General features: G+C 37.2%; 1 protein-coding gene across 5 annotated transcripts in view; it reads left to right on the plus strand.

The window, feature by feature from the left end:
* The window catches only part of eya1 (EYA transcriptional coactivator and phosphatase 1), a 139,913-nt gene extending 131,618 nt beyond the window's left edge, over positions 1-8,295 (plus strand). For 2 of the 5 annotated variants that reach the window (XM_062021258.1, XM_062021257.1), the window contains 2 exons: positions 2,486-2,586; positions 7,647-8,295. In XM_062021258.1, coding sequence (XP_061877242.1) covers positions 2,486-2,586; positions 7,647-7,727 — 182 coding nt within the window. In that variant the 3' untranslated portion in view covers positions 7,728-8,295. The remainder of the gene's footprint in view (positions 1-2,485; positions 2,587-7,646) is intronic. The other 3 variants (XM_062021259.1, XM_062021260.1, XM_062021262.1) reach the window with 2 other exon arrangements.
* Positions 8,296-12,078: the final 3,783 nt, after the last annotated feature.

The following is a 12,078-nucleotide window of genomic DNA, read 5'->3' on the forward strand; positions in this document are numbered from 1 at the left end:
ACATCATTTTATTGTGGGCCACTAATTCATTTTAAAATGAACTGTCTCATCCTTCTAATGTGGCCCGCACCGTCATTTTATTTTGGAACACCACATCATTTTATTGTGGACCACCACATCATTTTATGTGGTCCACCAAATAATTTTATTGTGGACCACCAAATAATTTTATGTTGTCCACCATATCATTTTATGTTGTCTGCCATATCATTTTATGTTGTCTGCCACAACATTTTATGTGGTCCACCATATCGTTTTATGTGGCCCAACAAATAATTTTAGTTTGGACCACCAAATAATTTTATTTTGGACCACCAAATAATTTTATGTTGTCCACCATATCATTTTATGTAGTCCGCCACAACATTTTATGTGGTTCACCAAATCATTTTATTTTGGACCGCCCCATCATTTTATGTACATAGTCCGCCATATCATTTTATGTAGTCTGCCACAGCATTTTATGTGGCCCACTACATAATTTTATTTTGGACCACTACATCATTTTATGTGGCCCACCAAATCATTTTATTGTGGACCGCCACATCATTTTATGTAGTCCGGCATATCATTTTATGTTGTCTGCCACATCATTTTATTTTGGAACACCACATCATTTTATTTTGGACCACCACATCATTTTATGTGGTCCACCAAATCATTTTATTGTGGACCACCACATCATTTTATGTTGTCTGCCACAACATTTTATGTGGTCCACCACATCGTTTTATGTAGTCCGCCACAACATTTTATGTGGCCCAACAAATAATTTGATTTGGTGAGCCACATAAAATTATGTGGCTCACCAAATCATTTTATTGTGGACCGCCACATAATTTTATGTATTCCGCAAAATCATTTTATTTTGGACCGCCACATCATTCCATGTGGTCCGCCAAATCATTTTATGTGGCCCACCAAATCATTTTATTTTGGACCACCACCTCATTTTATGTTGCCCACCACATCATTTTATTGTGGGCCACTAATTCATTTTAAAATGAACTGTCTCATCCTTCTAATGTGGCCCACAGCGTCATTTTATTTTGGAACACCACATCATTTTATTGTGGACCACCACATCATTTTATGTGGTCCACCAAATAATTTTATTGTGGACCACCAAATAATTTTATGTTGTCCACCATATCATTTTATGTTGTCTGCCACAACATTTTATGTGGTCCACCACATCGTTTTATGTAGTCCGCCACAACATTTTATGTGGCCCAACAAATAATTTTATTTTGGACCACCAAATAATTTTATTTTGGACCACCAAATAATTTTATGTTGTCCACCATATCATTTTATGTAGTCCGCCACAACATTTTATGTGGTTCACCAAATCATTTTATTTTGGTCCGCCCCATCATTTTATGTACATAGTCCGCCACAGCATTTTATGTGGCCCACTACATAATTTTATTTTGGACCACCACATAATTTTATGTGGCTCACCAAATCATTTTGTTGTGGACCGCCACATAATTTTATGTATTCCGCCAAATCATTTTATTTTGGACCGCCACATCATTCCATGTGGTCCGCCAAATCATTTTATTGTGGCCCACCAAATAATTTTATTTTGGACCACCACCTAATTTTATGTTGCCCACCACAACATTTTATTGTGGGCCACTAATTCATTTTAAAATGAACTGTCTCATCCTTCTAATGTGGCCCGCAGCGTCATTTTATGTGGTCTGCCACATCATTGAATGACGTCCACCATATCATTTTACCTTGGCCCGCCACGTCATTTTAATGTGTTCCGCCACATAATTTCATTGTGGACCGCTACGTCATTATAAAAAGGCCCAACCCATACTTCTAATGTGGCCCGACCCATCATTTTATGTGGCCCACCACATCATTTTATTGTAAACCACCACATCATTTTATTGTAGACCACCACATCGTTTAATTGTGGACCGCCACATCATTTTAACCTTGCCCATTTTGTAATTCTAATCTGGCCTGCCACATTACTTTATGTGCTCCATCACATTGTCATATGTGGTCCCCTACAACAGTTTTACCTGGACCTCCATGTCATTTTAAAGTGGCCAGCCACATCATCTATGTGGCCTGCGAAACGCTGGGTATAAAAAAAGCACTTTCTGGCTAAATATATTTGTTCTATAAGTTTTACCAAAAAATGTTGCACATGTAATTGCATATGTTGTACACTTTAATATTGTCTTAAGTTCCAAGCATTTTTGGGAGGGGTTTTCAAAATAAATACTTCAATATTTTTCTTGTCATCTTGATTTACAATTACAAAGCAAGTTATCCATCAATCTGTAGAAAGTATAATAATCAAAAACAGTTGCCTTCACAAATTGTGTGACAGGGCTAATATACATTCTTATTTACATGGATATCCTGTATATTCACTGTTACATGTGGTTGTACATTATTGTTTTCCCTTCTTTCACTTTCACTTCAATGTCTCACTCATCCTTTGCTTCCCTTACAGGTAAGGAGAGCTGCTTCGAGAGAGTCGTTCAAAGATTCGGGAGGAAAGTTGTTTACATCGTGGTCGGGGACGGCGTGGAAGAGGAGCAAGGCTCAAAAAAGGTGGGAGCCCCTTAGATTGAAGCATTTTTTTCACTGATACCAATAAAACTGCCCTCAGTCTCCACTTGGATAAAATGTATGTCATTGTTGTAACATTTGCGGATAACCCGAAATGAACATGTTAGCTTACACTGTGAATGATGCAGTACGAGACTCCACGGTATCCATTGTTCTGCGTTTCCCAGCTGCCCTCAGTCTCTTTTAAAATAAAATGTATCTTTTTGCTACAACATTTGAGGACCGCTAAAATAGTCCAAAATAAACACTTTGACTAACCATGAGAATGTTGCAGTTTTATACTTCACAGTCTCCACTTTATTGCAATATCTAGCTGCCCTCAGTCTCTTCTTAAATACGATGTATCTATTTGCTACAACATTTGAGGATAGCTAAAATGGCCCAAAATAAACAAGCTGGCTTACCATGAGAATGATTCAGTTTTGTACTCCACAGTGTCCACTTTGCTGTGTTTTCTAGCTGCCCTCAGTCTCCACTTGGATATAATTATCTATTTTCCATAACATTTGAGTATAACTAAAATAGCTCAAAATAAACATGTTACAGTAGCTTATTATGAGGATGATGCAGCTGTTTATTCCACTTTGCTGCGTTTTCTTGCTGCCCTCAGTCCCCAGTTGGCTAAAATGTATCTCTTTGCCGGAACATGAATGCACAATCAAAATAAACATTTTGGCAAATAATGTGGATGGTATAGTTTTAAACTCCACATTATCCATTTTGCTGTGTTTTCCAGCTGCCCTTAGTCTCTTCTTAAATAAAATGTGTCTATTTGCCATAATATTTGTGGACTAAATAGCCCAAAACAAACATGTTGGCTTACTCTAAGGACGATGCAGTTTTATACTCCACAGTCTCCACTTTACTGCGTTTTCTTGCTGCCCTCAGTCTCCAGTTGGATAAAATATATCTCTTTGCGGAAACATTAACGTATAATCAAAATAAAGATGTTAGCTAATCATGTGGATGTTACAGTTTCAGACTCCACAGCCCCCACATTACTGTGTTATCTAGCTGCCCTCAGTCTCCTTTTGAATAATGTGTATCTTCTTGCTGTAACATTTGAGGATCACCAAAATTACCTCTTTAATTATTATATAACGCTGTTTTATATTCCGTGGTTTCATCTTACTGAGTTTTCTATCTGCCCTAATACTCTTCTTGGATTACATGTACTGTATCTACTTGTCATAACATTTGAGAATAATCAAAATGACCACATTTACATTTGGATGTGTCAGTTTCATACTCCACAGTCTCCACTTTGCTCTGTTGTCTTGCTGCTCAGTTATTTATTGGACAACATACACTGTCTCCTTTTCACAACATTTGAGAATGATCAAAATGAACACGAAAGTCTGCCATGTTGATTTGATATACTCCAGTCTCCACTTTGCTTCATTCTCTCGCTGCCCCCAGTTTCTTCTTTGATAATATATACAGTATGTCCTTGTTGTAATATGTAAGGATAAGCAACATAACACTCATGTGAATGTTACAGTTTTAGACACCACACTCTCCACTTTCAATCAATCAAAGTTTACTTATAAAGCCCTAAATCACGAGTGTCTCAAAGGGCTGCACAAGCCACAACGACATCTTCGGCTCAGATCCCACATCAGGGCAAGAAAAAACTTAACCCTATGGGATGACAATGAGAGACCTTGGAGGGGACCGCAGATGTGGGGACCCCCCGCCTGTCGACTAGTGCAATGGACGTCGAGTGGATCTAACATAATAGTGTGAGAGTCCAGTCCATAGTGGATCTAACATAATAGTGTGAGAGTCCAGTCCATAGTGGATCTAACATAATAGTGTGAGAGTCCAGTCCATAGTGGATCTAACATAATAGTGTGAGAGTCCAGTCCATAGTGGATCTAACATAATAGTGTGAGAGTCCAGTCCATAGTGGATCTAACATAATAGTGTGAGAGTCCAGTCCATAGTGGATCTAACATAATAGTGTGAGAGTCCAGTCCATAGTGGATCTAACATAATAGTGTGAGAGTCCAGTCCATAGTGGATCTAACATAATAGTGTGAGAGTCCAGTCCATAGTGGATCTAACATAATAGTGTGAGAGTCCAGTCCATAGTGGATCTAACATAATAGTGTGAGAGTCCAGTCCATAGTGGATCTAACATAATAGTGTGAGAGTCCAGTCCATAGTGGATCTAACATAATAGTGTGAGAGTCCAGTCCATAGTGGATCTAACATAATAGTGTGAGAGTCCAGTCCATAGTGGATCTAACATAATAGTGTGAGAGTCCAGTCCATAGTCGATCTAACATAATAGTGTGAGAGTCCAGTCCATAGTGGATCTAACATAATAGTGTGAGAGTCCAGTCCATAGTGGATCTAACATAATAGTGTGAGAGTCCAGTCCATAGTGGATCTAACATAATAGTGTGAGAGTCCAGTCCATAGTCGATCTAACATAATAGTGTGAGAGTCCAGTCCATAGTGGATCTAACATAATAGTGTGAGAGTCCAGTCCATAGTCGATCTAACATAATAGTGTGAGAGTCCAGTCCATAGTGGATCTAACATAATAGTGTGAGAGTCCAGTCCATAGTCGATCTAACATAATAGTGTGAGAGTCCAGTCCATAGTGGATCTAACATAATAGTGTGAGAGTCCAGTCCATAGTGGATCTAACATAATAGTGTGAGAGTCCAGTCCATAGTGGATCTAACATAATAGTGTGAGAGTCCAGTCCATAGTGGATCTAACATAATAGTGTGAGAGTCCAGTCCATAGTGGGGCCAGCAGGAGATCATCTTGAGTGGAGACAAGTCAGCAGCGCAGAGACGTCCCCAACTGATGTACAGATGAGTGGTCCACCCTGGGTCCCGACTTTGGACAGCTAGCGCCTCAACTTTGCTGTGTTTTCAAGCTGCCCTCAGTCTCCAGTTGGATAAAGTGCATCTCTTTGCCGTAGCATTTAAGCATAACCGAAATAGAAGTGTTAGCTAATAATAACTAACATAAACATGTTAGCTAATCATGTGAATGTTATAATTTTAGACTCCACAGTCCCCACTTTGCTGTATTTTCTAGCTGCCCTTAGTCTCCTCTTGGATAAACTGTATCTCCTTGTCGCTCGTTAAATGCAGGAGACCCTGGTTCTCCTCCAGTGTCATTTCAATGTGGAGGACGTTTCCAAAAGAAGACGAGTGAACCTTAGCCGAGTTCACAGTGTTGTGTAAAATCATCAATGGGGTTCTTTCTGAAGGATTAGACGGCAGCCATAGTTGTCAGATGTCAGCATGGCACTCCTCCTCCTCCTCCTCCTCCGCCATTAGTGCCTTCATGTTTCCTCCTACAGGGCATCCGAGTACAAGAGAGAAAGTCTGTAGTGTGTAATCAGCGCTCTTCCTCCCCCATCTCAGGTTTACGGAATAGTGGCGGGAGGACTGGGGGAGGGATGTGACATAATTATATATTCCTGTGCGGTACCCTCAGCTGCACATGTAATGCTAGAACGTACTCTTTCGGCCATGTTGGATCCTACACATAAAGCAGACTTCAATCACAGCGCCGAAGAATTTTCACATGTCGGCTCGGGACGGAAAAACTTTCAGTAGAACTTTTCATGTTCAATGTGTTTGGACACTCATTATATATAGATATTTTTAGCAATGGTAATATTAGTTGTCAACTATGTTTGTCTAAAAATATAACAATTAGTTATTTTTATATCAAACATCTGTATTTGTATGAAAATAATTAGAGGCAAATAATGAAATGACGCACTAGGTATAGTTACTACGAGATTTTATGAATTTGTATTTTTATTATTATTTAAGGATTTAAGGAACTTTATTATAGTTTGTCATGTCAAAGATGGAAGGAAATGTTGTGCCAAAGGTCCCAAATTTAGCCCAATAATTACAACAAGAACAATAGTATGTACATAGTAATTTCAATAGAATAGCATATAAATGTGTTATTCACTACATTTCTTTTATTTTCTATTTTCATATTTATTTATATTATTTATATACAGTACATATTATTAAATGTGTATTACAATATTCATATTATATATTATTTTTGTGTTGCTTACGATAAAATATAATTATTTGTAGTAATAGTAGTTATCATGGTAGTAGTAGTAGTAAGTATATTGATTTAAAATAAAAAAGAAAATAAGATAAATAATTGAATAGTAATTTGTATATAGAATATAATATATATATGATTTATTGTATTTATTTCATTTTTTATATTATTATTATATTAAATATATTTTTAATAAATCATTTAAAATATATATATTTATGTAAAATGTATTTGCAATTTTTATATTTTCTTTACATAAAATGTAATTATAAATATAAATTTAAAATGAAGGCACTATTTGCAATTCAAATTATTACAACATATTAAATTTGTATTTTTATAAATACTAGTAATAGTATCAGTTCTTAGTATGTTTCTGTGAAAACAGACAAATATTGTGATCATTGAAATTGTTTTTTAAAATTCTATAGATGTAAATATAATAATAATAGTAATAAAAAAGGTAATTTTTAAACAATAAAAAAGATTCCAGTGCTCCCCTTCAGCCAAAACACAGTATAAAAAAATCCTTAATTTAATAGAATTATCCCAACAGAAAGGAGGAGGCCAGATAACATCTTCTACCTTTTGAAACTTTTTAAAAGCAGAGACACTTTACAAAACAGAAAAAAAGCCAAGGGTCAGTGCAGGTTCCTTTAAGCGGAACATGTGCCTCGGTTCTGATAAAGCTGGTGGGGGTTGTTGGTCTCTACTGAGAGGGAGAAGACCACAGTCCACCTGCCATGAGCACCTTTCATTCTGCTGCCACTCGGGTTCCACCTCAGTGGCTCCACGGCTAACAGGAGGCTAACGTCCAAAGTGACAACGTAAACAAAGGACAGCAGCTAAGCTAGAGGATGCAGACGCTAACTCTGCGAGGAGATGGAACCTCAAGGCTTTGGAAGCAGTGTAGTGGTTCACGTAGCAGGACTGGAGTCCCTGCCCTGCAAATGACCAACTTTCCTGTGTGATTTCAGCACAACATGCCCTTCTGGAGGATCTCCAGCCATTCAGACCTCATGGCCCTCCACCACGCTCTGGACCTGGAGTACTTGTAGCGCCGCCTCATCGCCTAAAAACAACAACAAAATTGCTGCGCTCCAGCTTATTTCCGGAATCCATCCCATCGCCGCTTGCTCGCAGACTTGTACCCTCCCCGCTGGTTCCAAGGGGGGGAAGGCAGGGGAAGGTGGTGTCTTGTCTTCCCAGGAAGAGGAACAATCAATGTGCTGACCTCAGGTCTCACTTTGTCTTAACGCTTTTTGTGAGTGGTGCCTTCTCCAGCCATGTTACTGTGAAGGACACCTGTGAGGACGACTTACCGGTTTCTTATTTATGGACTTTGTGAGAAGGAACCTCCTCAGCAACAAGACTTTCCCAGCTGGAGGACTAATGATGGCTTTTCTAATAATTTAAGACTTTATTTACAACGCTGAGACAATCGTGTACAGAGGATTTCTTTTTCTTTCTTTTTTTTGTGCGTGTGTAAAAGTTTGTAATCACTGGACTATTTCTTCCTTCCTTATATCCATGTGCTCTTCTTGAACGGTGGCTTTTTTTATGGAACAAAAAAAAAAAAAAAAGCTCGCAAAGTGTTGATGTGTTCGAGGTTGTTCAGTAAAAAAAGAAAAATGTAGATAATGGACTTTTTTTGTGGGTTTTTTTTCCAAGACCAAAATCGGCGTGCTCATGCAAGGGACTACCTACAGTAGGGAAAGGATTCATATGGCCCCAATCCTGGGTGGATCTCGCGTGAGAGGAAGAATGGGGGTTAATCATTTTGCAATGCAGTCTGATGAAAATGATGGAAAGTGCCAGTCTACATGGCAACAGACACTGTGGTCTTAGTTGGAATTGCCACAAAACACCTTTTTAGACATTTAACACTCTACTGCAGGGGTGTCCGAACCACGGCTCGCGGGTCAAATGCGGCTCGCCAACGTCTTCAATTGGGTCCGCGAGATACCATGAGTTAATAAGGAATCTTCCCCATAGGGAATTTGCATACATTTTAGTATCCATCCATCCATCTTCTTCCACTTATCCGAGGTCAGATCGCGGGGGCAGCAGCCTAAGCAGGAAAGCCCAGACTTCCCTCTCCCTTGATGTGCTGCCATTTAATGGACAATTTGAGTAATTCAAGTCAAAGACCATTAATTGCTCTGAATGGGGCATTTGCAGCATATACTTATATGACCCAATAAAAAACAACCTTCCTAGTCATGATGCAAAAAAAAAAAAAAAATACAGCCAACACACATGGTCACACATAACACAACCTGCTCACTGATCTGTGTGGACATTATACATAACGTATATGCACCATAAATAATTCTAAATGAAGTCAATTACAAAGCATGATGGGAATAATACAAAACACTCTCCACACTTATCCATGTTTGACGCATTTTAGCTGCTGGATATTTCTGATTGATTACAAAACTTTAAGGAGGTCGTCACAGAATTAAACGAGGTTGAGTCGAGCTTTCACGTACTCTTAATATCCAATTATATTGATTATTGATAATATATCTATTATATTATAATATGTATACACATATGTATTGGCTATATATACACACATATATGCAGATATATACCGGTATATGTGTGTATATATTAGAGATGTCAGATAATATCGGCCTGCCGATATTATCTGACATCTCGGCCTGCCGATATTATCGGCCGATAAATGCGTTAAAATGTAATATCGGAAATTATCGGTATCGGTTTTTTTATTACCGGTATCGTTTTGTTTTTTTGTTTTTTTATTAAATCAACATAAAAAACACAAGATACACTTACAATTAGTGCACCAACCCAAAAAAAACCTCCCTCCCCCATTTACACTCATTTACACAAAAGGGTTGTTTCTTTCTGTTATTAATATTCTGGTTCCTACATTATATATCAATATATATCAATACAGTCTGCAAGGGATACAGTCCGTAAGCACACATGATTGTGCGTGCTGCTGGTCCACTAATAGTACTAACCTTTAACAGTTAATTTTACTCATTTTTATTAATTACTAGTTTCTATGTAACTGTTTTTATATTGTTTGACTTTCTTTTTTATTCAAGAAAATGTTTTTAATTTATTTATCTTATGTTATTTTATAAATTTTTTTAAAAAGGACCTTATGTTCACCGTACCTGGTTGTCCAAATTAGGCATAATAATGTGTTAATTCCACGACTGTATATATCGGTTGATATCGGTATCGGTTGATATCGGTATCGATAATTAAAGAGTTGGACAATATCGGATATCGGCAAAAAGCCATTATCAGACATCCCTAGTATATATATATATATATATATATATATATATATATATATATATATATATATATATATATATATATATATATATATATATATATATATATATATATATATATATATATATATATATATATATATATATATATATATATATATATATATATGTATGTATATGTATGTATATGTGTGTGTGAGTATATATATATGTATATATATGTGTGTGTGTGTGTGTATATATATATATATGTATGTATATATATACACATATATATATATATATATATATATATATATATATATATATATATATACTGTATATATGTGTGTGTGTGTGTGTGTGTGTGTGTGTGTGTGTGTGTGTGTGTGTGTGTGTGTGTGTGTGTGTGTGTGTGTGTGTGTGTGTGTATGTGTATATATATACACTACCGTTCAAAAGTTTGGGGTCACATTGAAATGTCCTTATTTTTGAAGGAAAAGCACTGTACTTTTCAATGAAGATAACTTTAAACTAGTCTTAACTTTAAAGAAATACACTCTATACATTGCTAATGTGGTAAATGACTATTCTAGCTGCAAATGTCTGGTTTTTGGTGCAATATCTACATAGGTGTATAGAGGCCCATTTCCAGAAACTATCACTCCAGTGTTCTAATGGTACAATGTGTTTGCTCATTGGCTCAGAAGGCTAATTGATGATTAGAAAACCCTTGTGCAATCATGTTCACACATCTGAAAACAGTTTAGCTCGTTACAGAAGCTACAAAACTGACCTTCCTTTGAGCAGATTGAGTTTCTGGAGCATCACATTTGTGGGGTCAATTAAACGCTCAAAATGGCCAGAAAAAGAGAACTTTCATCTGAAACTCGACAGTCTATTCTTGTTCTTAGAAATGAAGGCTATTCCACAAAATTGTTTGGGTGACCCCAAACTTTTGAACGGTAGTGTGTGTATATATATATATATATATATATATATATATATATATATATATATATATATATATATATATATATATATATATATATATATATATATATATATATATATATATATATATATATATATATATATATATATATATGTGACAGTTACTTTACATGCAGTCAGCTTTCGGCCCTCGACCAAATTCTTTTAGCTCAATGCGGACCCCAACTCAAAAAGTTTGGACACCCCTGCTCTACTGCCTTCACGTTTCATGTGTCAGGTGAACCGCAACAAATGGGGCCATATGAATCCCCTTCCTACTGTACCATACTTCAACACGGCATTAAACACTTTTGGTTCAAACTCGTACGATTTCAACGCTTGTTGGGTTTATTTGTGATCGTTTGTGCGTCACCTAAATGGCAATGCTCAAGTCCGGTACGAGCACACGCTTGGGCCGTGTTGAAGCACGGTATGGAAGACCGTATTCATACTGGTGTTGATTGGTGAAAACTGGTGCGATTTCTCTGCTTGTGCCGTTCTTTTGGTTCAGTCTGTCATTCAAGCACTTGAAGATGTGGTCTGAGTAGCTGCAGTGCGATAAAAGTGGCCTGGAACGCCCTTCACTTGTGCTACAGTCTGCCACTCCAGCACCAACACACTTATGAAGAGGTGGTCTTGGTACGAGCACACATGGTACACAAACTGCGTCCATAGTAAAAAGGGAAAAAAACATAAAAATTACTAAAGAATCCATCCTTTCCCCCAGAATCCATCCTTTGCCCCAGCTAACAAGCACAGAAAAGCCACACTGGTGATCATACGTGTGCTACCCACTGTGAATTTCTTAAAACAGTTTCCCCCCTCTTCTTTTTGCACGTGTTGTTTACATGTTAACCCCTTCCTGTGTGACCTGAACGGAGCATATGGTACTGCGAGATCAAAATAATATCAGAGGGATGTTTTATCGCTCACCACCACTTTTTTTTATGTTGCAAACTGGAAATGCGTCACGCCGCAGGGCCCTCGTTGTGAAACGGATTGGTGTGTCTGCAATACATGTGTACAGGTGTTTTTTTTGGGACATTATTGTTTGTATTTAAATTAATAAAAAACTGATTTGTGAAGTAGTACACAATCTTTGTTTCTGCTGGTCCATCTGCGAGGGATGCTTTTATTTTTAATACGGCCGTTATGT

Source organism: Entelurus aequoreus, linkage group LG15, assembly GCF_033978785.1.
Source record: "Entelurus aequoreus isolate RoL-2023_Sb linkage group LG15, RoL_Eaeq_v1.1, whole genome shotgun sequence".
Lineage (NCBI taxonomy): Eukaryota > Metazoa > Chordata > Actinopteri > Syngnathiformes > Syngnathidae > Entelurus > Entelurus aequoreus.